The sequence below is a fragment of the Pyricularia pennisetigena genome, chromosome 2, assembly GCF_004337985.1.
Source record: "Pyricularia pennisetigena strain Br36 chromosome 2, whole genome shotgun sequence".
NCBI classification, from domain to species: domain Eukaryota; kingdom Fungi; phylum Ascomycota; class Sordariomycetes; order Magnaporthales; family Pyriculariaceae; genus Pyricularia; species Pyricularia pennisetigena.
Genome location: NC_043741.1, coordinates 6,190,948 through 6,217,242, shown reverse-complemented (window position 1 = coordinate 6,217,242; position 26,295 = coordinate 6,190,948). Strand labels below are relative to the sequence as shown.

At 52.1% G+C, this 26,295-nt stretch overlaps 6 protein-coding genes across 6 annotated transcripts; 4 read left to right on the top strand and 2 right to left on the bottom strand.

The window, feature by feature from the left end:
- Positions 1-1,352: 1,352 nt before the first annotated feature.
- PpBr36_01744 (uncharacterized protein) lies at positions 1,353-9,548 on the top strand (the record flags this gene model as incomplete). The annotated part of the gene is made up of 3 exons (XM_029888928.1): positions 1,353-1,359; positions 1,642-2,426; positions 2,538-9,548. 3 exons carry the CDS (start codon positions 1,353-1,355, stop codon positions 9,546-9,548), a joined length of 7,803 nt encoding a protein of 2,600 aa, XP_029750777.1.
- A 763-nt stretch (positions 9,549-10,311) lies between these two features.
- PpBr36_01743 (uncharacterized protein) lies at positions 10,312-10,852 on the bottom strand (the record flags this gene model as incomplete). The annotated part of the gene is made up of 2 exons (XM_029888927.1): positions 10,312-10,425; positions 10,535-10,852. The coding sequence occupies 2 exons, from the start codon at positions 10,850-10,852 to the stop codon at positions 10,312-10,314; spliced, it is 432 nt and encodes a 143-aa protein (XP_029750772.1).
- A 96-nt stretch (positions 10,853-10,948) lies between these two features.
- Positions 10,949-15,005, top strand: PpBr36_01742 (uncharacterized protein; the record flags this gene model as incomplete). Its single annotated transcript, XM_029888926.1, has 4 exons — positions 10,949-11,168; positions 11,263-11,427; positions 11,525-14,730; positions 14,931-15,005. Coding segments are annotated over 4 exons (3,666 nt in total), but the record flags the coding sequence as incomplete, so codon positions are not given.
- Positions 15,006-16,022: 1,017 nt separating this feature from the next.
- Positions 16,023-18,978, top strand: PpBr36_01741 (uncharacterized protein; the record flags this gene model as incomplete). The annotated part of the gene is made up of 3 exons (XM_029888925.1): positions 16,023-16,120; positions 16,231-16,364; positions 16,457-18,978. The coding sequence occupies 3 exons, from the start codon at positions 16,023-16,025 to the stop codon at positions 18,976-18,978; spliced, it is 2,754 nt and encodes a 917-aa protein (XP_029750774.1).
- Positions 18,979-20,244: 1,266 nt separating this feature from the next.
- Positions 20,245-20,739, bottom strand: PpBr36_01740 (uncharacterized protein; the record flags this gene model as incomplete). Its single annotated transcript, XM_029888924.1, has 1 exon — positions 20,245-20,739. The coding sequence occupies one exon, from the start codon at positions 20,737-20,739 to the stop codon at positions 20,245-20,247; it is 495 nt and encodes a 164-aa protein (XP_029750773.1).
- A 2,264-nt stretch (positions 20,740-23,003) lies between these two features.
- Positions 23,004-25,986, top strand: PpBr36_01739 (uncharacterized protein; the record flags this gene model as incomplete). The annotated part of the gene is made up of 2 exons (XM_029888923.1): positions 23,004-25,820; positions 25,915-25,986. 2 exons carry the CDS (start codon positions 23,004-23,006, stop codon positions 25,984-25,986), a joined length of 2,889 nt encoding a protein of 962 aa, XP_029751950.1.
- Between the last annotated feature and the right edge of the window lie 309 nt (positions 25,987-26,295).

The following is a 26,295-nucleotide window of genomic DNA, read 5'->3' as shown; positions in this document are numbered from 1 at the left end:
GACTTATGCCCTCGATCAATGAGATAGTTCCCCGACTTGAAACCTTTGCTTCTCTGCTTGGTTTGACGAAATCCTCCTGTACTATGTAGATAAGGTAGCTCTCCCCCACCAAGGTGTGGCTGAACGAAAATGTTCGGGGCTATTGCTGTGGCTGACTAGACTCTAGATCATGACTTGTCTGCTCTGACTTCATAGGTAAGGTAGGTTAATAACCAAGATCCAGGCATGCACGCCTGTAGGTTAATAACCCCTGACGTTGTACCTAGTATTACACACGTATTCAAACTGTCGGCTTTGATGACATTATCTCGTGAGTGTCATGCACCCCCGTTGTGGCATGGAATTTGAACGGGGCTCCTGGCTGGGTGGTCCAGCCTCCCTGAACGTCGAGATTAATTCTATTCCATAGATTGATTGTCCAGGACCCTTTTACCCACCCCGCTCCCAACACACTGGGAATAGCATTCTGATAGGCTGGATTCTTCTCAAGGCCCTTGCAAAAGGAGAAGGTACGGAGCCGACAAGGACCCAGCCAAGCCAGTTGAAGGTACCAAAACCCAAAAGGAGAGGAGACTGCCGAGCAGATAGCATTGCGCCTTTGCCATCATTGAAAAAAAAAAAAAAAACAGTCTAGGCTAAAATCAAATAACTGCCATCCTGTCGTGAAAAAAAAAAAAATGACCGAAACTATTGATGCTTTTGGCTGACTGCTTGCCTGCCCCTTACAACAGCTAGCCTCGTAGCTAGCTGTCAAAAGCAAGCAAGGCATTAACATTTGTGTAATATTTTGAATACCGACCGACCGACCTACGTACCCACGTACCTACCACTTTACCTACCTCCTATCTTACCTTCCTGATTCTTTCCTTTGCCAACCACTTCCTCAACCACCGACATCGCTGCAGGCTGCATGCGACGTAACTGTGCTGCATCAGCAGTTTCGACAGCTTCAATCAGACACTGGACCATGTGAGGGAGTTCCAAGCCCCTCTTGAAAATGGGTAGGTTGATTCTCCCAAAAATTCCATCCATTTGATTATTCATGTCATTTTCCTCCACTCTTCAAACCTGACCCTATGTGATACCGTACATACTTGGTATGAATTTGGAGGAACAAACCGGGCAGGATTGATTGATTGCATTGCATTGGGTTGGATCCAGTCCTCAGCTCCAGCTCCAGCTCCAGCCCCAGCTGTCAGACCGACTGCCTGTCTGTAGCCGCAGCGGGTGGGAAGCAAGTGTTTCAACAAGCAGCGTCTAGCCCTGGTGGGGGTGAGCAAAGGGAGAAAGCCGGAGGGATGTGCGAAGGGAACGGAGCATTATTGAAGCTGTGGTCTAGCGGCACCACCAACATGCCTCGTGGATCCCGTCCCGTGTCAAGTTGCTATTAGCAGCTTGTCTGTTGTATGTCGGCTTTACCTGGATCGAAAAAACCAGATGAAAGGAGCCCGTGCCGACTTCGCATCCATCTGATTGATACCTACCACACCACCCAGACCCTTTCTCGTTATACCTTGGAGGCGACGTGCCCACGACGCGACAAAACCATCTGCCTCCCTTAACTTACCTACCTAGGAGCTAAAAAAACCAGGGGCCTAAAATAACTAACTTGGAGTAATTTTGTCTTGGCTTATTACGCAGCTCCGTCCCAGTCGCTGCCAGACCATGCGCCCAGCCCCTCGCCTAATTTCACGTCCCGAACCGTGACGCGACTTGACGAGGAAAACGAAGAGTACGATAGCTATGAAGATTTGGGCAAGACACTAAGGCCACTTGCCTTTGAATTTCCTCCGAACCGCCGCCTCGTTACCCATTCACGAGACTCGTCCATCGAAAAGATCACTGCCCAGCTACCACTCTCGTCGCCACAAACGCAACAACCCGCCGGGCCCTCCTCCTCGGCGGCCTCCTCCGTTGTCTCTCCACGAGCCCATGCTTCTGCCGTGCGATCGGCTACCGGCATTGGAGGCATAATCGAGAGGGCCATTGATCCGAAAGCTGCCGCATACGGCCACCACCGCCAGACCTCGATAGTCCACGGTATACAACATTCTAGGAATGGAAGCCACGCCAGCTCTGTGTCAAGCCCACTGAGCCCCCAGATTATTGCCGCTGCGGGTGCGTCATTAACTCTAGACCGGCCCGATATGCATGCGTATGCCGTTTCGACGTCCGATATCGACTCGTCGTTGGGTTCGAGGCCCCCGACTGCCGCATCGACCGGGTCCACTCTAGTGAACAGTCCCGTCGGCACCGAGAGATCGTCGACTGCCACGGATACTACTGGTCATGCGCCTACGCCAAGACGAATGCACAGCGGCAAGACGAGGAGGGATCACGCTCCAAATCCGTCCCACTCGTCAAGGCACCACAAAGAGGAGCAAAAGACTGTAGGGGGTTACGCTATGCATGTGCTGTTCACTTCTGTAAGGTGTCCCAGTACTCGTTCGCATCAGATGGCTTGGCCTCATCACAATGCAAGACCTAGAGAAAGGTTTCCAAGACTAACATGTTCTCACGTACACTTTCCTACCCAGTTCATTGCACACGCGGAAGAGAAACTGAACGAATGCATCACACCGCCGCCCGAGCCCGAGCCCCAGGTTGAACAAATATGCGGACCTGGGGCCGACGAATCCTTTGATCGGCTGATCGCTGCGTTGGGCCACATCGCCCGACAGAAGCCAAAACCTTTGATCGACTCGATGATGTTATGGAGGAAGAGCAAAAGCGATGCGGCGAGCGAGGCGCGCAAGCAGCTGCAAATGTCCAAAGCCGTACCGCCTAGTGGTCCTCTCTTGAGGAGAAACACAGAGCCACTGCAGCTGATGTCAGGCACTAATCCTCAAGATCAGAACGGCTCCATGTCACCATCGCCTCTCGCGGCGAAGCAGGAATATGTTGTGCAAACAGAAAGACGGTCAAGCGTCTCCACATATCTGCTCTGCCGTGTTCTCCTCGAGGTGATCAGCCAAAGCAGCTTGAGTCTGATCACCCCTGAAATGGAAGACAAGCTGGAAGACATTATCTTCAGTCAACTCAAAGTTGCCGATCCTGAGCAGCTTATAGAATCTCCTCTCAAGCTTGCAAACTGGAACATTTTCGCCCAACTTCTCGGCGTCATGAGCGAAATAAACTTCACAAGCGTGACAAATCGCTTCATCCAGGATCTGGAACGTTCCCTGCAGGAACTTGGATCGAGAGGATCCGCCTTGCCCTCGCGCGAGGAGACAGAGGGAAGGATAGAGCTCGTCCTCGGGGGGATGAAGCATTTGAGGCTTGCGTTGACGCCCGACGATGCCTGGGAAAGGTCATGCGAATTTATGAGCGCGCTTGGCAGGTTGTTTGCAAGGTCGCATGGCCAAAAGATTAAGTCATCCTTCTGCCAAGTCTTGGAGATGCTCTTGCTGCCCATTGCCGGCAAGGCAACAAATAGCCAGTTCACCAAACCCCAATGGGCCGAGGTCTTGAGCAACACTGGTCCCCGACTCGCGCAAATGTTTGTCAAGCCACGCCATTGGTACTGCTCTTTCCCCCTGACGGCAACGATGCTCTGTGTCTCGTCGCCCGAGACGTTCTCTAGCCAGTGGCTCCAGTTGGTATACCCGCTGCAACCGAAGCTCAAAGACCGATTCTCCAAGCCACTATGTCTGCAGGTCGTGTCCAGACTTGTTTGGACGTATCTCTACCGCACCAATGAATCCCCAGCCTCAACCGTACGCAAGTTGGATGAGGTCCTTAAGCTGGTGCTCCCAACTGCAAAACGCACAATCAACTCTGCGGACCCAACTGTGTCCGAGCCCCTAATACAGATCATCAGAATCATCGGCTTCAAGCTACCAGAGTTCTGTTTCAAAACAATAATATTTCCTCTAATAAACGCAGACCTTTTCGCAACCAACAGGGAGCTCAAGGTGGATAGCTTGGAACCAGACAAGGTTGTCATCGGAATCCGAGCATTTTTGGCCGTGATGGCGGATCTCGAGAAGGGAGACCAGGGAAGGCCACCGTTCCCTCAACAGTACCCGATACCATCGGTGCCTGAACGTGCCCCGCAAACACCGACAGTCAACGGCTCGTCAAGCCCACTGACTCCTGGAGGTTCCCTAGATGGAGTGGAGGACGAGGGTCTTGCGCGCCGCGTGCTGACTTCTACCCTTAGCGAATCTGTGAAGGAGTATTACACCAGGTTTTGCCAAATCTTGGGCAAGATTACTATAATGTGCGACAACACCTTTGGAGGTCAGGCCGCCCTTGACGAAAAGTTCAATTCGCCTACCCCTAAAACGCCTATCGCGGACACCTTCAACTTCCGCCGCGACGAGCACCAAAACCCCACAGATCAGAAGCAAGCCTTCTACGAGCTGCTACACGTGGCCGTTCAGGCGTTGCCCCGCTGTCTGTCTCCCGACATCCCCTTCAACTCACTGATTAATCTGTTGTGCACTGGAACTGCCCATGTACAATCCAACATTGCAGAGTCATCGGCTCTATCCCTGAAGGCCATAGCTCGCCAGTCACATGCCCAACAAGTCACGATGGGGTTCTCTCGGTTTATCTTCAATTTCGACGATCGATACTCTACCATGTCTGACGGCGGCATGTTGGGGGCTGCACACATTGAGAACACTCTGAGATTATACGTCGAGTTGTTGCACATATGGATTGAGGAGATTCGACACAAGACGAAAGAAGCAACGGGCTCAGTTGGGGACACAAATGCCTCCGACAAGAGAGGCATGAAATTAGACTTGTCCAGCATATGGGCTGAAGTTGATCAAGCAGAGGCGCATGGACTTTTCTTCCTCTGCTCGCAATCGCGCAGAGTCCGGTATTTCGCCATAACAGTGCTTCGTCTCATCAAGGAGTTTGACATAGCCCTTGGGAAAGCGGAAAGTGACGATGAGAAGGAAGCCGTGAGATTGATAGATGTTCTGGAGAAAGACTACGTTCAGGTCATGACTTTTAACGATGACCATCTGTCAGTCGCAGAGCGGAGCAGGTTGCAAAGAGGGATGCAAGACAACAACAGCCAAGGCCTGATTACTCTTTGTGCTAGCGACGTTTCCTACGACACCACTCTCTGGTTCAAGGTGTTCCCACATCTTATCAGGGTAGCTTATGATCGATGCCCTTTCACCATTACGATCGGCCGAGACTTGATTTGCAACAGGATATTGCAGATGTACAAAGCTATAACCATCATTTCTGAGCCCTCCAGAGGGCTCTACTACGGGTCAGATCCCGGAAGCGCCCGTCTGACGGGGAGGACGCCGACGACACAGCCTGAGCTGTTGGTCGAGCAGTGGAAGCTTTATCTTGTTTTTGCCTGCACTACAATGGCGGATCCTGGTAGCCCCCAACAGCCGAAGCCGCCGCCACCGCCCCAGGCAGCCCAGCACGGGCGAAAGGGCTCCAATAACAAGTCTTTATCAGCAGACAAGATTGTTACGGCTCGTACTCTCTTCAAATACCTGAACCCGCTTTTGTCTGTGAGCTCTGCCTCTGTCAGGGAGGCCGTCGTCGTGGCGATGGGATCGATCAACATCAATATCTACCGCACACTCCTGGAAGAGCTTCAGGGGCACGTCTCACGATGTAATGACGAAGCCAGGGCTCGCATTCATCAGCGTACCAACAGCAGTCCTCGTCGCAACCGCAGGATGGATTTGCTTAGGACCGAAATAACCCACGTCTACAAGCTCACCTCTCACTTTCTCAAGGATCCTTCGGTAATCCAGGATGACTGGATAATTAGTAACCTGGTTGCGTATTCCAAGGACTTGAAATTGTTCTTGATGGATGGAGAGGTTCAGATGGACTGGGAGTTTCAAAAGTTGCGGCGTCACTACTGTGGCTTGGTGGAGGAGATTTACGAAGGCATCAAAAGGACCAAGGATCCGTCCCGTTGGATGACTTTCGAGGCTCGTAAATCCGCGTTTGCACTGATGGAAGATTGGTGTGGGTTTTCCCCCAACCACAACCAAATCCGACATCGTGAAGACACCATGCGGCAATCCGTGATAGAACAACAGTCTGCCGGGGAGCGCGGTACCCTGACTGCCGCAATGGAGATAGAGAAGAGAAACCTCAGGACAGCAGCACTTAGTGCAATGGCAGCGCTTTGCGGGGGGCCCATTAGTGTCACTACCGAAAGTGGCGTGTCCCTCCAGTTCGACCTCAGGCGGATGCTCAACTGGATCGAGTCAATTTTTACCACTGGCAACGACCGCATGAAAGTCACGGGTAGGCGAGCCCTGAAAAATCTCCTCGTCCACAACCAGGAGTACCCGTACCTGCTGGAACACTGCATCATGCGTTGCTACCTGGCAAATGTCCCCAAGGTACTAGAAAGCTACTTCAGCGTCACCACCGAGGTGCTCCTGGAGTATCCCGAGTATCCGGCGTCTTTCTGGAAGCTGCTGCCCTTGTGTCTCTTCACTCTTGGGAACGACCAGAGCGACATACGGATAAAATCAGCTCGGATCCTCAGGGCTCTTGAGGAACGGCAGCAGCCACCGCGGTCCTCCAAAATCCAAGACTTTGATATCAGCATCTCTGACAAGACCAAGGCAGTCTATAAGCTTGCCCAGTATAAGATCTCGGAGCGTCTCTCCAAGCAGTACACGGAGTTGGCGTTTTACTTCTTCTCGCAGCTTTCGCTGTATTTCAAAGACCTCGAATCCGGAGCGCAAAGAAACATGGTTGCTGTCATCCTACCGTGGATACAGTCAATAGAGCTGAAGGTAGACCCCAACGGTGGGCCGGTCGCTCAATCATATATGCTCTTGGCCAACCTGCTGGAAATTACTATCAAGGCCAGCTCTGCTCTTCATAACGAGGTGCAAGCTCTCTGGCAAGCGCTCGCAACTGGACCTCATCCTGGCAATGTGCGACTGGTTCTTGACTTCATCATGGCGCTCTGCTTGGAGCGTCGAGAGCAGAACTTTGTTGAATATGCCAAGCAGATTGTTGTCTTTCTCGCCAGCTCCAACAGCAACCCCGGACAGAAAGTTGTCGAATTCCTACTGTCGTTCATCACACCCAAGAACATGGTGCCGAACGAGAAGCGGGACACGCCCCCTCCACCGCCAGACGTCGGCTCTCTCCCATACTGCGCGGACTTGTCCGAGGCTCTGCCTGTTGGTACAAAACAGGCTGGTTTCTCGACCGGTCAACTTTCGATGATATTACTTGTAGACTTGATGGTTTCACCTGTCAAGGTAGTGCCGGATAATGTGCCTGTGCTGCTCCAGGTGGTGGTTGTCCTTTGGGACCACTACACGCCTTTGGTTCATGAGCAAGCTCGCGAGATGCTCGTTCATTTGATTCATGAGCTTGTCATATCCAAGCTAGACGATGCGACCCCGCCGTCAAAAAAGAAGTCGACTGAGGATCTCATTGACCTGATTCGCCAACACGACAAGCTTGTAATCTGGAACTATGAGGATAGCAATGGCAAGGCCGACGACGATGGGAGCAACGTCCCGCCCAGCATGGAGTACCTCACTGCTGAAGTCGTCAACACTTTTGAAGTCACTTACCCAGGCATCAAAGACCAGTGGGCTAGGTTGTCGTTGATCTGGGCAACTTCCTGCCCGGTAAGGCATCTGGCCTGCCGGTCGTTTCAAGTCTTCCGGTGTATTCAGACGTCCATTGACCAATACATGTTGGGCGACATGCTCGTGAGGCTATCCAACACCATTGCGGACGAAGATCCCGAGATTCAAACATTTTCCATGGAGATCCTTACGACTTTACAGACCATAATCTCGAGTCTCGATGTCGACAAGCTCCTCACCTTTCCTCAAATATTTTGGACCACCTGTGCCTGCCTTGAATCGATCAACGAACAAGAGTTCCTTGGCGCCGTCAAGATGCTCAACGAGTACCTAGATAAGGTAGACATGACGTCTCCTAGCGTGCGCAGGCTTCTGCTAGAAGGACGGCCCTCCAAATGGGATGGTCACTATGAGGGCATACAGCCACTCCTTTACAAAGGCCTACGATCTGCGGTTTGCCTTGACGCTACACTGGCAACTCTCAATAGGCTCGTGCCGCTGCCGAGCGACCCCTTGATAGGAGACGACAGTCGTGTCTTTTTTACAATCCTCGCCAACCTGCCCATGTTCTTGCATACGATGGACCAGCCTCGGCCCCTGAGTGAGCCTGTTACTAAGACCATCGGGGCGCTTCTAGATGTTGCCATCGCACAAGGACATTCACCTGTGGCTCTCGTTCTGAATGGCTTCCTGTCTGGGAATTATAGGAACGGCACTGAGCTTGTACATGGCGTCTTTGCTGCCTTCAAGGAAACGTTTTCGACACAGCTCGATTTCAGGATGATTACCATGATCATGGGTTTTCTCACAAATTGCACTCCATGGGTCACGTCCAAAACACTGCAAATCCTCAAGGTCATCATCTCGGAGATTGACATGAAGCGGCCAGACATTATAGGGCATGGCTCGGATCTGCTGTCTCCTCTTCTGAGGCTGTTGCAGACCGAGTACTGCATGGAAGCTCTGGGTGTGCTGGACAACATAATGAACATGTCGGGCTCAACAATGGACAAACAGCACTTGCGCATGAGCATGACGCGGTCGACATCCAAGGCTATCAGGAAGGAATACGAGCGGGTGCAAAGCCTATTTGGCATACCCGAGGAATCAGGCTGGGCGATTCCAATGCCAGCCAAGAAGACAGACACCACCCGAGCAAACGTCCACGCCGCCTTTTACATGTGCCAGGGAGCCGAGGGTATCGTTACCGATGTCATGCCCACCCCTGAAGTCGAGTTTCACGCCGACGAATTTCCCTACGGCTACTTCCCAACATCCTATGAACGGACCGAGACGATGTTGTCGGACGAGGGTCGTGGGGACGGGAACGGGGGTGACGTGGTCACGAAGCTGGATAGCCTCGATGACTTCTTTGACGATCTCACCATGAGCCCACCCAGCGAAGCACACTCATCGAATACTATAACCGAGTTTATCCCAGATAACAATTTTGACATGGAGGCCCAGCTATATGATGAGCAGGTCCTCCCCATCCTGCACCAAGCTTCAACCGCCAGCTCGTTTCAAAACGGCTTCGTCGATAGGCCTGCACCATTGTCGAGAGACGGTTACTCTAATACAATGACACCGGGAGCGTTCAGTTTTGACCAAGAATTGACATCGACCACACGCCCAGGGCTGCACTCCCGGAGTGTGACGTCCCCTTCGGCTCCAGCATCATATCAGCCTCATCTGGGAGAGGCCATCGCATCTGATGATGAGCTCTTTTCGGACGACGAGCGCTCTAACTCGGGAGGCGCACCGCCCGAGGGCTCTTTCTTCCTCGAGAACATGGTCAAGCCCCTTACTCAAAACACTCGGACTCGCATCAGACGCTTGACTGGCAGCAGGCCGAAAGATGAGCGGCAGCAACAGCAACATCTCGATATTTCCCGTCCCGACCGCCCAGGCCCTCCTCAGGTACCCAGGCTTCCCAGTTCCTACCTGCCAAAGGGGTCACCGCCTGGCGGTGGGGACATGCTTTGAAGATGCTATTTTCTTCACGACATCACAGAATATCCTGTCGATGACAGCATGCATATATGATTTGACTTTTGTCGTCACGGACTTTTTCAATTTCGTTTCAAAGATACCCTCGCTAATTCATCATCTATTTACCCCTATGTTTTGCTTTTAAAGAGCGCAGCATTATCTAGAGCTTTAACCTTTTTTTTGCGTTGGACATAATCGGAGTTTTGGCACGTTGCAGTATGTATCAAAGAAAAAGAGCAATACAGTCTAAATGGGGATCAATCACATGCGAAAAAAGCGCGAATACGAGAATCACTGCATCATGTCCACAACGGTAAACAAACCTTTGAAAACAGCACATGACCCAAAAGGGGGACCAGTTTGGCAAGGCCTCGTGACTCCAGTATGGCTCCCGGGAATTTCACTGCTTCTGTAGGGTAGGTGACGGTATCAGCAATCTTTGATTCTTCTGAGTAAAAGCCATGTTCATCATAACATCGTCAAGACCAACCCTTAACAGTTCCCAATTCGCTAATAGCCGAGATATTTTTGCACATGATAGTGCAAGTATTCAGTGCGTATGTTGACGAGAAAAGGCGTCTCTCGTGTGCTTCGTCTACCTTGCACATTGTCAGCTCGCGGCCAAAGGCAAGGTTCAACAATGGGCTACTGGTTTCCTCAGGATCTAGGCAAGGCGCATCAGTCCTCCACGAGTCGGATATTAGAGAAGGTGGGACGGTGCCGTTCAAGAGTGCATCAGTATACGCGCTTGCTTTAATCAGTAGCGGTATCTTGTGGAGTAATCCTTTGGGCTGACGACAAGACCACGCCCCTTCTTTGCGCCACGGTAGATAGTTTCAATGATGTCGATGAGTTCCTGCTTCTCCTCGAGCTGCAAAGGATCAAGATGATTACAGTCAGCACAAATCACACAGAAATGTTCTTTCTTCCAAGCATATTATGAGGGCAAAGAAGAAGAAAAGTATTTTGTTATCACATACCACCAAGGTAAGCTTGTTGTTGTTACCCGTGCCGAAATCGCACATTATGTGCTTATTGCGGAAGAAGAACATGACGGTCATGGGATCGTAGAGTTCGTACATCTGGTTGAAGTCGGGCACCTGATCAATGTCGCAGACGTAAACGACGGCAAAGTTCTTGACCTTGTCAGCAATCTTGAACAGCACCTCGTCCATCTTCATGCAGTCCGGGTCGCCGTCGCGCCCGAACCGGATCACGACCAGGCGCTCGTCCTCGGACAGGATTGCTTGGTCGACGTGCCACGCCGTGTTAAGATGTGGGAGTACGACGGAACCCATGGCGTCTTGGTTTTGTGGTGTGTTGTGTGTGTGTGTCTTTTATTTAGGCGATCAGTTCTGTTCTTGTGGGAATATTGTTGTCGACGAATACAAGGTCGTGATGAGGATGAAGTTCAGTTACGTTTGGGTGAGTTGAGGCAACGATGTGACCTCGCGCACTTAGAAGATGACGGAACTGCGAAAAAGGTGGGTGGCGGGGTGCGATCAAGCGGGACCTGCCAACCAGCGGGTTCTCCTCGCCAATCGATAGGCAGGCCGACTCCACTATTCGGCGGCAGTAACTTCCGACCGCCTAAATTATTCGTTATGATTGCGGGTCGACATTTCGAAGTCGCAAACCTTTTGGATGATACGTACCCTGTTCTTCTGCGCCGGAAACAACAAAACATGAGAACACTCGGCCAGAACAGTTGAAGCAATGGGGAAACGAGTGTCTCAGGGGCCTTCGCTCGGTAACGAGTCTCGCAAGCGCCAGAAAGTGGTGCACGAGGTTCCCACATCTGAGGAAGTTCACTCGGCAAGACAGCTCATTCAACTCCTCTATTGCGACCAGGACCTCAGCAAAGCCAGACATGGTATGTATAACGATTTATTGTCGGCTATCATTCATTGGCCTCTAAAACGAACCCGCAAAATCTAGGCTGGCCTTACTGATTCACAATTGGCATGCAGGCCTTCAGTCTTTCAAGCTCCTGCTTGATCACTTGACCCTCCCCGAAACGCCCGAAAACTCCCAGCACTGGGCAATCCTCAGACAGTTTCTGGACGCATCTGCCCCCAGAGATGCGCAAGATGCCGATGCCGTCTTTGTCCCGGACATCATGGCCACATGGGCTCTTGCGGCGCAGGCAGGAAACGATGAGGTGCTGTCTTCAGTGGCTGTGGTTCTTGCGCTCCTCGTCAAGATTCTCAGCCAAGTTCTGGATCTGAGGTCGCACGGGCTTGGGATTTGCAGAACCCTGCTGCAGAGGAAGCAGCTTGAACTCCTCGCCAAAAACTTGTCCGCAGAAAAGTCCAAAAGTTTTATTATCTCCCCAACGCTCCGCATGATCCGCGAAGCCGTGTCCTTTGACGGAGGGCTCCTGGCCAGCGCATTCTTTCGCGCTAGGAAATTCACATACCACTCGTTTTCGAGAAACATGCGCATCAAGTTCCTCGGTGATGGGGTTGAAGACCGCAAACGATCTTCGACTAGGACCTGCGCCATCCGCCTGTTGATAAGCACGTTGAGGTTCCTGCCCTGGGAAGCAAAGAGAGAGCTACTGTACGAGCGAGATCTCGCTGCAGCTCTCACCAGTTCGATTAAAGATGATCCTCATTATTTGGTCTTAGAGGTTCTGGATGGATTGAAGAGCCACGTCCTGCTAGACAAGAAACTCCCGGCTGAGACCAAGGGTCGGCTGCTCAACTCCACTACGCTGCCGCGCTTCGCATTGCTCTACTCCTACAGTCACTCTGATTCAGCCCAGTCGCGACCAGTCGATGATGCAGTTCACGATTTTTTGATGGCTGCATGCACAACCCCGGGTGCTGGAGTCCTCAGGTCGGATTCTGGACTGTATCCCAAGGGTATAAACGTGATCGCCAGTCATATGCGCGGTTCGACCTTTGAACGCAATATAGGCCTGGGCCGTATCGTGTGGATGGATAAGTTCGCGGACGAAATTCCTGTTCATAACAGCACCCTTTCGGAATTTGTCAGGACTCTTCGCCCCTGGACCAGCACAAAGCAGAGCGAACTCCTCGTGAGCATCCTGAAAGCTGCCCCGGAACTAATCGCAGATTACTTTATGAACAAGAAAGATTTCTCGTTTGAGCCAAAACTGTCTGCAACTTGGATAGGCTATGCTGCGCTGATGTACAGCACTATGCAGTTGGATCTACCACCGTTTTTCGGACAAAAGGACGAATATGCCTCAGTGCCACCACCGATATCTATCATCCTCGACAACATTCTTCCATTAACGCTAAACCAGAAGGTCCTCTGCAAATGTTTATCACACGACATAAAGCTTATCTCGTTCTTTGCCACTCGGATCCTTGTGGTCGCTTTGCAAAAACTTGAAGTCGCGCTAAGGATGATGAAGGAAGCCTCGCTGGCCGCAGGTCCCGTGTGGTCTGAAGCATCCCGAAGGCTTATGGAAGAATTCATGCAGAGATGTCCCAGCTTAAGCTATGTCACCACGAACTTTCGGCGGATTCCCGAGGAAGACTCCTTGTCGCGCGAGGCAGCCAGTCGCCTTTTGCGACTCTACTATCACATCGTTCCCCAAATCGCCTTGGCAGCCAAGTTTGACGTTTCACCCCTACTGGTGAACGCCATAAGAAGACTTGACAGCAATAAAGATTCGGATCAAAACGAGACACTCTCGCTGATGGAACTCGAAAACCTTGTCGTAATAGCCAAGTCTTCGCCTGGAATGCGGTGGTTCGCCAAAGCCGAGCAACTATCAGTCTCTCCTTTTACTGCGTTATTGAGGGTCTGTGTCAATGCACCCGCGAATGTTCCTCTTGGGCCGCTGGAGGATGTCTTGACGTTTGTCGCAGATGAGCACGATATTTTCCTGCCAGCATCAGAAGGTTTTAGGCCTTGCCATCTGTTGATTGTTTTGAAAACCTTGAATGATCGAGTCGACCTAGTGACCGCCGATGCGTTCTGGGCTTTCCTTGACAACTGCTTACATCGCTGCTCTGCCTCACCAATTCGATATCTGGAATCGGTTCAGGAACTAGCCCCAAACACAAGGACTGGGCCCTTGACGGCCACCATACACGAGCAAATCCCATTTACCGTTGCTTTGGATTCAGCAACAGTTGGCATAGTCAAAGATTTCGTCAGCGTCTATACCACCGTCGCACGCATTCTCAAGGAGCATAAGCATTTGCTCAAGACTCTCCAGAAAGCCGTGGGCGCACGGTTTGATGATGCTCTCCTCGATGATTCAACCTTCAAAAAGACGCTGAAACAAGAAAAGCGCACTCACTTGTCGTCTCATCACACCACCGCGGCCGAAACCAGGGAGCCGAGTTCCGGTACAGGTGGAGATTCCGAGGGAGAGGGACTGATGCGTTTGGTTAGCGGATTGGATCCTGCAGAGCCGGACAACTCAGCACTGGTCAAATGGACGTCACAGAGTGTGGATGACATTGTGGAGGAAGGATTCGCCACGGCGCTTATTACGCTGTTGGTATCTGAGCATGTTAGCATAAGGAAAGAGGCCCTCACAAACATTTTGAAAATGGCAGAGAAGGTCAAGCAATCAACGTACGAGGAAAGAGAGCAGATCTGGCTGCTCCTAGTCGAGTTGGCCGAATCATGCAGGGAGACCGTTGATACGGGACCGGTCCCCGGACATATCGTCGCATTTGCGTGCCGGGCACTGGACGTGCTCAAAAATCCGTTGCATTGTCTCTATGACAAAGTCAACGTTTTCCTCACCCGCGGGCCTCAGTGGACGCTCGATAGGTTTCCTCTCCTGTATGATGTACTCCAGGAAGCCCCAAGCCGAGATGATTCGTACTATGCGGCGGTAGCATGGCTTCTGGGCTATCTGCTAGAAAGCCTTCGGACGCCCGCCGACCTTGCCCTCTTCCACAAACGGAGGGTATACGAGCGCATCTTGTCTCTAGCGAGCAATTGTTACATGCGCACACCGTTGCGCTCAGTCTTGTTGAAGATCCTATACCGTACTACAAGTTTAGAAGGGGGAAGCACCACACTGATCACAAGGTTTGGGATCATATCTTGGCTGGAAGCACAGCAGTCGAAGCGACCATCAAAAGCCGAGTCTAATATGCTGAAGGCGCTGGAAAGAAGGCTCTGGGAGACATGCGACCAGAGTCGTATCGATGAGTGGAGCAGGAAAGGCATTGGATTGGTCTTAGGCGATTAAGGGAGCTAGGTAATAGTCCAGCATAAATATGTGCGGTCCACGAAATTTTTTCCGGTCGTGGCCTTTGAGATTTTAAATCATCGCGCTATTACAAAGCAAAGTCATGACGATGAAAAGAGTGACAGCAACCTAAAGAGAAGCTGAGAAGAAAAATAGAAGAAGTAAGTTATAAAAGAAAAAAAAAGACTATTCAGCAAAGATTTAAGACAAAGTCTGGTGCTGACGATTGTCTGAGTCCATTTGGTGCTTGGGTAAACTAAGACTAGCCTAGTGATGTTGATCAACCTGGGCCATTGGGCTGAATATCTTGGTGGGGAAATCAATAATCTCGACGGAACTAGTAGACAGGGGAAAAAAAAAATAACGAAAAGATTGGACGGAAATGAGAGAGAGAAAAGCAAGAAGATTATTCGAAGGAGCAAAGTGAAGAGAAGACAGCGGCAGCAGAAGTAATAAATGAATTTCCGGGCAGATAGAACAATAACGGGCTTTCGCGCGCTAGGTGGTAGGTACATTTTTCCAGGCACAGGTAATGCCTCCTCTCCTCCACTGCAGGCTCGATGGATACACTGAAGAATGCCATTGTTGGTATTGTCGGTGTGCTGTGGCCGGCTGGTTGGTCCTTTTACCCACCACCTGCCAGGTTGCCACCTGGATACCAAGCATCCGGCCGACGCCCAATTTGGATGGAGCAAGCAATCGACCAGGGAGGAGAAACCCAACTTTGGTGCGACCGCCTGCGTGCCTTGCTTCTTGATCGCAACCTGAACAAATACAACGCAAAATCTCAATCCGTTCGAATCCAAAAACAACGACGTTGGACAAGCTCGAAATTCCATCTTCCCTGGCTGTTTGTACTCGCTCATATTTCGCCTTATCCCAACAATCTTCCTCAACCCTCGATTTACCATTGTTTTCCATTGTCCACCTGTCTGCCTGCCTGCCTGCACTCCCGTTACCTCGACTTGCGTAATTGCAAGCTGAACCGAGACTGGCCTGCTGCGCCCATCAATTGGCCCAGATTGTGACCGGCGCGGCGACGTAGCCCGATCGACATTCTGCCTCTCGCGACAAACAACAAACTTGTTACAACCTCATTCCCATCCCACGGTGGTTGAAGCTGAGCTGGCGGTGCCTACTCGTGTACGCCTGAGCAACGCCCCAAGACCGAGCTCCTCTTCCGTCTACCTCAATTTTATCTACCTAGCCGACCAAGCACATTACCCCACAAAACCGGAGCAGCAAACAAACACTAGGTAGAGTGTCGGCCCTGGAGCATGGCAACGCGTTACACCGAGGAGGTGCTTTTGCATCTTCGTCTGTCGCCCTTGTGCGTCAGACCGTCAAACCTTCCACCTCCAGAAGAATGGATGGGGTGAGTTACTTCCCGATTGCAGAACATACTTTTGCCTTACAGCTCTTTGGCTGTCTCTTGCCATGCGTCGTCTCGCGATCGTCAGGGTTTGATCGACTGACGCAACGCAGGCCCCCTCCAGATAATATTCGTAATTCGACCAGGACTACCACAGACAACAGATCCAAGGCTCAAGATGCGCCGCTGGCAGATTATACTAACAGGAGACCTGAAGCCAACCGTCACGCTTCTCGCAACAGTGCTAGTATGTCGCCCGTATTGTGTCCTCGTCAGACACAAGTTGATCATGCTACTCCCCTCCTTGAGTAGTATTTACATGGTACTGACCCCATACAGACCCCGATGATATCATTCTCGGGCCGCCTAGGACGAGCTTCGCGTCCGCGTCTGCCCGCAACAACTTCAAACTGGGTGACAATGACAAGCCGGCGCGAGATCAGGAGCCTCGAGGAGACCGGTTCAACTTTCGTAATCGGAACGGCGAGCCCGACCAATCCCACGATCGCGGATCCGAGCGCTTCCGAGACGGCAGAGGCAACCTGCGTAGGCGCGATGATGGCGACCAAGACAGTGACGGCTGGAGCACGGTGAAGCCTCGGAAGAGCTTCGGCCACGAAGGGGCCGAGCGCTTTCAACATGGACGAGGGGGCGCCTTCAGGGCGGATCAGTCCCGGGACGAGCGTAAGCTGCGGGATAAGGACGATTTTGATTCGACTAGAGACCGCCAACGCCGGCCTTTCGACAATCACGGACGGGACAGGGATGGCGACGATGCCGACCCACGCTGGAACCTGACGCGAGGAAGATCGGAACCTTGGTTCAGAGATAACAACCATGATGACCGTGATCGGGGAGACCGAGTGGACCGGCAGGACCGCGAGAGGCCCTCCCAACGGGAGCGTATCGACCGCGCCAAGAGCTGGCGGGATCGTGATCAACATGATCAGCGTGACCGGGTCGACCGACACAATGACCGCCGGTTTGATCATCGCAATGAGCGTGACCCTGAGTGGCTTGATGAGCCAGCGGGTGAAAAAGCCGGAGGTCATACGGAGGAAGATTTCAAAAAGTTTATGGAGAGCATGAAAGCTGGCCAGGGCGGCCCCAAGAAGTCAGAGAACACGCAGCCTTCACAGGCCAATAACGCTACGGATAACAACGCCAGCTTGCCCAAGTCTGAGCCGACAGTCAAGTCGGCGAGCAGTGAGGACAAATTCTTCTCCAAGTTCACTTCTCCGGTGGACGCTGGATCCGAGAAGCAAGATGACTCCTCCAAGAGGGACAGCCTTCCAGGGGGTCAGGCTGCCAAGTCATCGAGGTTCACTTCATTTTTTGCGGCACCTCAGGCCCATGCCGAGCCACCAGCGCCCCCTCAGCCTGAAGCTGGTTCGACCGCCCCAGTGTCCTCTGGTCATTTGCCCCCAGGTGCCAATGGTGGTGCGCTTGCGGCCTTCTTCGGAGGCGCTTTCGAGGCAGGTTCGAATTCGCATGCGCCGCAACAGGATCAAACAGAGAAGCAGGCCTTTGCAGCTTTGTTGCAGAAGCTCCAACTCCAAACCATTTCTAGCCCGAGTCCCACTGCGTCACCACATGCTCCGCCTCCCGCCCCGGGACCGGAACAACCCCCAATGGGTCAGCAGCAGCAGCCACCGGCGGCACACAAATCGCAACAGCAACAACAACAAAATTCGATGCTTCCCAACCAACCGTCGCTTTCCCAGCAGCATCAACAACATCATCAACAGTCTGTTCAGCAAGGACCGGGCCAGCCTTCGCGCCCGCAACAGCAGCAGCAGCAATCCCCTCTTTACCAGCAACAGCAACAACAACACCATCATCTTCAGCTCCAGCACGCTATGCAAGATGCCCGCCAGAAGAACACGGTCCTCTCACCGGAGCATTTTCAGCAATATGGGGGGGATCGACGTGGCCCACAGCCCCCGCACTTCCAGGAGATTGTCGGTGGTCGTGGTATGCCACCGTCGCAGCCAGCGACTACACGCCCTGAACAGATGCTTCAGGATCTTGTGGAACAGCGTCATCAAGCCCCTAGCCAAGGGAGCGGTCATGGAGACAACATGGCACCACAGGTTAACCCACAACACGAATTTCTAATGCAGCTTATGCAGCGTCATCGCAACGAGCCGGAACCCCGGAGAACAGAAGAGCTTCTTATGAAAATGCCACAGCCTCAGAAACAGGCTGTGAATCTGCCAATGATGGCAGAGAGAGAACTAGAGTTCCAGCGAGAGCGCCAGGCGAGTGCTTCGCAAAGGCCTATGAGGCCCCAAGGCCCACCTGGCTTGTTCGAGGATCAGTTCCATCGTCCCGAAGTCGACGGGAGACCTCCTCAGCCTCAGGGACAGGGCCGCCAAGCTCAAGGACAACCTCAACCGACTCAGATCCTTCAGCGCCCGCCGCCTGGTCTTGATCATCAGATGCACCCTGGCTTCATGCCTGGAGGTGCTCAAGGTCCTTCATTCGGACAACAAAGAGGGCCAATGATCCCGCCTCCCGGTCTTCCGGGCGGCCTGCCGGGTCTTGGCGTCCCCAGTGTTCCAGTAGGCGGACCCATCGGGCCAGCAAGCCCCAGCCGTCACATTCCTGGCATGTTCCCGCCAAACTTCCCACTCGGCGCCTTCCCACCACCGGAGGCCATGGTAGGGCCACATCGGATGCAACCACCGCCAGGCTTATTCGGAGCTCCTCCACCACCAGGTCACCCAGGCTTTCCGCCTCCCGGTCCCCCAGGGCTTGCTGCGTTTCAGGGTGGGCCTGATGGAATGCCTTTGGGAGCCCATTTCGACGGCCGTGGCATGCCACCTCCCGGCGCTGGCGCGCAGTTTCGTCGCCAATAATTGTCCGAAAGACTTACTAGTCGCAGCTCGAAAAAAGGGTGCGTGATTCTGCGGAGCGCATGGACAGATTTTTTTGTTAGGACTGGAGATGAATATATCTTGTTAGCCTAAGCATGTATGATCGAGTCCGTTGGACAATTTTAGTAGCCAGCGCATGATTTCGAGGTGGGGAATGCCATTGCTTGATGAAGCAACAACTGAGTGTGTTGCGTTTCATTGTTTTGGCTGCGAGCAAAATCAATGTCATGGGCCTTTCCGGCAACAAAAGTAATCAGCTTCGGGGTTGGAATTCAAGTGTGAGCCGTTGACGCTCGACACTCTGCAGGCATACTCTTTGTTTCCGTCGCATGAAGCCAATGCAATCTAAACTATGCTTCAATATTTCATATCGAATCAGGGGTCGAGCATCTTTTTCTGATCTTTTTATAGTACCAGAGCTAAAAGGTCATTTCTCTGTAGACGTCGTCGGAGCAAATAGAGCCTCTCGAGATCGGCTGAACGGCAATTTTCGTCGATGTGATGGATGTGCCCTTGTGGCATTTGTATTAACTTTTTTAAGGCGCTTGGAGCAAAATGTAAAAGCATATGGACAAGATGAATAAGAAAGAAAACAATAAATAAAGAAAAAAGGAAACAAGGTAATGGTTTGTGGATTTTCCGCTGATTAACCACGACAGCTGGATTCGGCAGGGTGTGTTTTCTCTGTATGGGGAGAGAGTACAAGAAAGAATGGCCTTGTACAAGTCAAAGCCAAAGGTTCCATGCGGGTACGCCCCCGTTCTTCGGTGTTTTCCCCTCTTTTATATTGACACTTTGGGCGCAAATGTAAATGAAACAAACTCCGCCACAATGAATAAACCCATCCTAACATAGCGGTCGTAATTCGTAAGCGAAATACAAGTAGACAAAGAAAGTAGTAAAAAAAAAAAAGGAATCAGGTATTTGGAGTGATTAAGAATAGCGGTGTGGTTTGATATCAGATGGGCTGGGTATAATTTAGGGTTAGAACTAAGAAAAGGATGAAATTGGGACAAATAGAGTGGTAGAGTGGTGTTGTGAATGTGTGAAAACAGAAACAGTTAGAAAAAAAAAAAAGAAAAGAAAAAAGAGCGAGTGTGTGAGAGTAAAGACGAGAAATGATAGCGAGTGTGAGATCTGGCGGCGGCCGCACTTGTTTGATCTGAGATGGTATGAAATAAGCGAGTGTGTTGTGACACAAGGTCAGGGTTGATACAGACGAAAGAGCAGGATGGCTATATATGACTCCTATGAGGAGTTGCTAGGACCCTCGCCGGCATTCTCGGCGGCGAGGGCATCAGCCACCTCCTTCTCCTTTGCCAGCTTCTCCTCGAGCTTCTTACGCTTCTCAAGGGCGGCGGCGCGCTTCGACTCTGCGGCCTTTGCGCGGCGCTGCTCGGCCTTATTGCTAAAGATATAAGGCACGGAGCGGACGACCGAGGCCATGAGCTTGGATCCGGTGACCATGTGCTTGAAGGTCTCGCCGAAGTGGCCCTTGGCCTCGTCGAGGTTGGCGCGGGCGGCGGCGGAGCGCTTCTTGGCCTTGTAGGCGCGCTCGGCCTGCGAGGCGGCCTTGAGCTTGGCAGAGGCCTGACGCCGCGTGGTCGTGAGCATCATCTCGGTGCCGCTGGTGCCGGGCCGTTTGGGCTCAGGCAGGGGCTTCTCCGCGTCTGCCCCCGGGGCTGCGGCATCCTCCGCATTTTTGTTTGATTTGGCCATGCCGTCGTTTGAGAAGATGCCCATTCGCAGATGTACCGGCTCACTTTTTGGAAGTTTGGAGTGGCTCGATTTTTCAGAGTGCCAAGGGAAGCTTTAGGTTGATGATGTATTATATCCTGTCCCCGAAGAGGCAAGAAATAAAGTTAACAAAAGGAGCGACTGTTGGGAAAAGGAACGATTACCAGCAAGAAAAAAATTTAAGAGGAGAGAAGAGACATTGTAAGGCGCAGATGTCTCTCACAGAAAGGCAAAGATGGTACAGTTATACCCCTCATCCATCCCCCTTGCTTTCTTTGCTCAGACACTCGAATCTTCACTCATCAAGTCCCTCCAAGCAGGGCCCTGCCATTTCACGTGGCATAACATGAACAAAAAAAAAAAAAAAAGCCCCCCACCGAAATTCGATAGAAACATTGAACGTTGTTTCTCTCGACATGGGGATCCCCTGGGTATGTTTCCCCATTCAACGATAAAATTCATGCGACGGATCTCATGGCAGGCCTTTCCTGCGATTCTCCATCAACGCCCGCGACAAGCGGATGGTATGCTGTTTGTTTGTGGGCGACGTAGTAGGCCGGCTCAGAGCGAGTGGAACGCATAACAAAGCAATCAAACGAAATCCCCGGACGGAGTCGGCGGTTTTTTGCTGGGTGGGATACCCTGCTGTATTGTCAACTTGTCAAAGCGGTGGGTGTGGGACATGTCCGGTATTGGAGGAGAGACTGAGTATATTGGTGGCAAGTTATACCCTTTGGTGAGGTAAACTAATTACTTATTCCATGTATAGCATTGCGTTGCTTCTGTATGTCGTCCCTACCTGCCGGATTGTTGGAAATCATGTAATGTACTGTAGTCATGAAAAAACCCGAGCCAGTGGGTCGCCTTCCCTGTATGTATAAGAACGATTCTAGAAGGTATAAGATTCGACTCCGTCATCGATGGTTACCTACTTTAAACATACTATGGCTGTCAGGCTTCAGGCTCGAGAGTCGCAGGAACAAAATCAAGCCACGGAAATTACAAGCGATCTACCAAGCCACTCAAAAGCTCGGCAAGTGAAGAAAATAATCCATAGGTATCATCGATCATCTCTATATGGTCACGTGAGAGCCAATCAACATTCTATCGGCCGTTCCATCCCCGAGAGCATCTGCCGAGACGCTACCAGGATGGCGGCTATATGCACCGATGGGGTCGGTGATCGGTCTAGTTAACCCGCGAGGTGAATAAAGAAAAAGTCCACGCTGCCAGGGAATCTAGCAAAGTTTGATTTCAGCTTTGAAAACTGTCCCCAAGCTAAGGCTTACCGAGTCTATCTACGGGTACAGTAGCTTAAGTAGGTAGCTCGGTAGGTTCCGTTGGTAGTTAGTTGCTCTACCGTCAGTGCAAGGATAGAAAGATGGATGGGTGATGAGAAGAAGCTGAACTAACAAAAATGATTTCATTTGTATTGTATACATTAGACCATTTCATGCAGTAGATGGGATATACACATACACAAATCTTGGTAATAATTGCAAGCCTAATCTAATTCACCTAATGTACGGACATAGCAATCAGACGAACGAGCTTCAGGCTCCTGCTTCCTTCTCGACTTGGTCTAGGTTGTCACCCGCTTCCAGGTCGTTCCCCGCAGTTAAATGTTTGGTAGGGTCCGGCCCAGCAGAAGGCACAACGGCGCCAAGGATCGTTACGACGGTGAGCTCAGCGCTTTCCTGTTTTCGCGTGCGAGCATGTGACTTTCGAATGAAGGTCGAAATATGTGACAGCCAGACGCCTCGCCTCGTCTCGCCTATTTTTAATCTGTAATTTGTTGTTTATCCTTTTTTTTTAAACCCACAATCCTTTTTTAGCGAGCAAAACAACCAACTCTGTCAACTTTTGAACTGGACCGAATGAACTTCGACACCATCTCAATGTCACAGCTGCTACTCTAGACCTACCGGGAAATATTCTACCTGCCAAAAGAGACAACAGCGAACATTGTCGTCATTTCCCCTCTAATTTTTGTTTCCGCCCCCACAAATCCCCTCAAGCCAAGGGTTCGAAAGGGATCGCCCTCCGAGGGGAGCAAAGGGACGAAGAAGGGGTAAAACGGGAAGGAGGGAGGAGAAAAAAAAAAAAAAAAAAAAAAAAAAGATCAACAACAAATTACCAAATAAAACAAGCTAGGCGTCTGTCTGGGTGTCAACCACACACACCATCCGAACCCACCCTCGGTGTCGCGCGTGTCAGTCAAAGGGTCCATTTGAGGGAAATACCAAAAAGGTATCTACATGCCCGACACAATGAGCGCAGCTACTAAAGCCACCCAAGAGCCCATCGCCCAGACCAACCTTCGGCAGAGACGCGGCGCCCAGGCTGAGGATGAAAACGAAAGTCCAACAGCTCAAGACGGGATCGTCCATGCGGCCGCGCAAGACGAGCGATCGGAAGGTCAGGAACAAGCCAAGATCAGACAGGCCAAAAAGAGCTATGGCCGCACTCCTGACGGAACCGTTTTCACGGTACCCACCACCCACGACATGGTCTCGCAGCTTCTTGATCCTCGCCAGCCCAAGAACTTGAGCGATATCATCGTGCTGGCCATTCTGGGCATGCACATACTTGCCGCCTACGCGCTGCCGTCTCACCTCAAGCGCCCCGTATTTGCCGCCATATTCATCTTCTGGCGCGCCTCGTACAACATCGGCATCGGCATTCTCCTGCACGTCCAGTCCCAGCACAGGCTACTCGTCGTCAAGGCCAAGAAATGGGGCCTGTTTGAGGATCCTGCATCCGGCAAGAATCCCCGGCCGTGGCTCTATCACCTTCTCAAACGCGAGCTTGAGGCCAAGATCCCCGAGGACTACAAGATGGAGGAGGCCCCTATCGAGTACAATACCTGGCTTCTTTTCCGTCGCGTGGTCGACCTGATCCTCATGTGCGATTTCGTCTCTTACTGTCTCTTTGCCGCCGTGTGCGGCTCTACTCCAGCCGGCGAGGCCCCGTGGGCCACCGTCGCCCGCTGGGTCACAGGCTGGGTGCTTGTTGGCCTCAACTTGTGGATTAAGCTCGATGCTCACCGCGTCGTCAAGGATTTTGCCTGGTACTGGGGTGACTTCTTCTACCTCATTGACCAAGAGCTCACTTTTGACGGTGTTTTCGAGCTGGCCCCTCATCCCATGTACTCGATTGGCTACATCGGCTACTATGGCATATCCATGATGGCTGCCAGCTACGATGTGCTTTTCATCTCCATCCTAGCCCATCTTGCCCAGCTCATCTTCCTCGTCGTGGTCGAGAACCCACACATTGAAAAGACGTACAACCCTCCTCCTCCTCGTAGCGCTGGCCAGATGCAGTCGCTGGATGGACCGAAAGACGCCGATTCCGCCGCGAGGGATTCTCCTGCGACGGTTCACAACATGCTTGGCTTCAAGAACATTGACCTGTTCCGCGTGCCGGATTACACTACAATTCTGCTCTGCATATATCTCGGTGTGCTCTCGCTCGCAACCCCGAAAACAGAGTTCTGGCAAGCAGCCTTCATAGTCCACGCCGTTCTCTGGCGCCTGTGGTTCTCCTTGGGTCTCGGCTGGATCTTGACTTTCCAGTCCAAGGAGAAGAGGTTCACCAGGCACTTTGTCAAGTACGGCGAGAGCGCCGGTGAGGCGTGGAGGCAGTGGAAGGGCCTCTACCACGTCAGCACCGTTATGTGCCACGGTTCGTTCATCGCAGCTTGCTGGAAGATGTTTACGGTACCTGCCGATTGGACGCAGGAATGGGCGATTCTCAAGCACGTCGTGGGAGCCGGGCTGGTTTCTCTTCAGATCTGGACTGCTGTGAGCATATACGACGAGCTGGGCGAGTTCGGCTGGTTCTTTGGCGACTTCTTCTTCAACAGCGGTGCCAAGCTGACGTACAGATCCATCTATCGCTTCCTCAACAACCCCGAGCGCGTCATGGGCTCTCTAGGTCTGTATGGGGCAGCTCTCATCACCTGGAGCAGAGCCATCTTCGTCCTTGCACTCATGAGCCACCTGCTCACGCTTGCCTTTATTTCATACGTCGAAAAGCCTCATATGCAAAAGATCTACGGCCAGAGTATTCGCGAGGAGGCTGGCCTGACCAAATTTGTCAAGCGGTCCCTGCCCCCGCCAGTAAAGGAGTGGTCTGAGAGCGTGGACAAGGTCCTGGATGATGCCAAGGCGTTTGTCGAGGACTTTGTGGAGTCGGCCAGACCCAAACTTGCCGCTGGAGTCTCGACGATTGTACGCGACACCACAGCCCTCTTCAACACCTATCCCGCACGTCTCACCATCTCGCAGCTGAACCCGTCACTCGCAGGCCTGGACCCCAAACAATACTCTCTGTCCCTGGAGGGCACCGTGGCGCAAAAGGCTGCCAGTGAACGTTCGACCGGCAAGGAGAGCATCCAAGGCAGGTTCCCCAAGGACGTCAAGACACTGGTGCTGGAGTATGGTGCGCCTATCAGGGTCAAGTGGACGGCACCTGCAAACCACAGCAAGAACGACTGGGTCGGGCTCTACATGGTGATCGACAACAGGTCCAGGGAAGTTACCGAGGTGCCCTCCCAGGGTCGCTGGGTGCCCACTTGCCCCGGGGTTTACGACCGTGCAACCGATGGCGGCATCGTGACTGCGGACCAGCCGCTGGCCGACCAGCCTGACATGGTCCAGGGAGAGATGATATTTGAGGGAGACAGGCTGTGGTGGACCCAGGGCACTTTCGAACTAAGATACCACCACGACGGCTCTTACAATGTCATGTCGGTATCGGAGCCTTTCGAGATCAAGATTGGGCGATTCGATGAGAACTTGGACGAGGAGGTCTTGGCCGGCGGTGGCGATGTTTACGAACGAGCCGTCGAGTCGGAACTTCTGCCATTGGTGCGCAACTGTCTCGACCGCGACCCGGAGGTTGCCCCAAGCACCGTGGACGAGCCGTTTGGAAGCCTGGTCGAACGCGATAGCAAGTATGCCAAGAGGGTGGTTTATGCGATCCACCACATGTTTGGTATCGAGTTCGCACCCGCAGTTGTTCCAGCGGACGGGAATGTCAGGAAGCTGGCGTGGCGCATTTGCAATGCCAAACAAGTCCTTGTAAGTTGGAGAAAATTGATAGCGACCAAACCCGGGACCTGTGTACTGTCTGCCACACATATGCTGATCAGCGGTACACTACTTCGCACCATAGGCTCCTTACAGCATGTCAAAATCCCGAGGAACTACGACGCCCATTGGCGAGAAATTTCTTGAGACTCCTTGAGAGCGCTACCTCACAATGGCTAGTGTCGACGTTGTTCCTTCGGGCACTTGATTAACTGTTTAATCCCCTCCTCCACAGATGATTCTTGTTAAATGGGATGACCACGACGGATAAGCTCAATTTGGTTTGTTAGACTTGCAGCATAGCGATTGGTGTATTGATTTTTTTTCTTATTTGTTTTCCTTTTAATTTATTTTTTTTCTTGCAAACAAAATCAGAATATCCTGAACTTGGTTCTAGACTAGTTCGTGACTTACCAATGAATCCTTCGGGTAAGAAAGGAAGAAGAAAATGGAAAAAGAGAAGAGG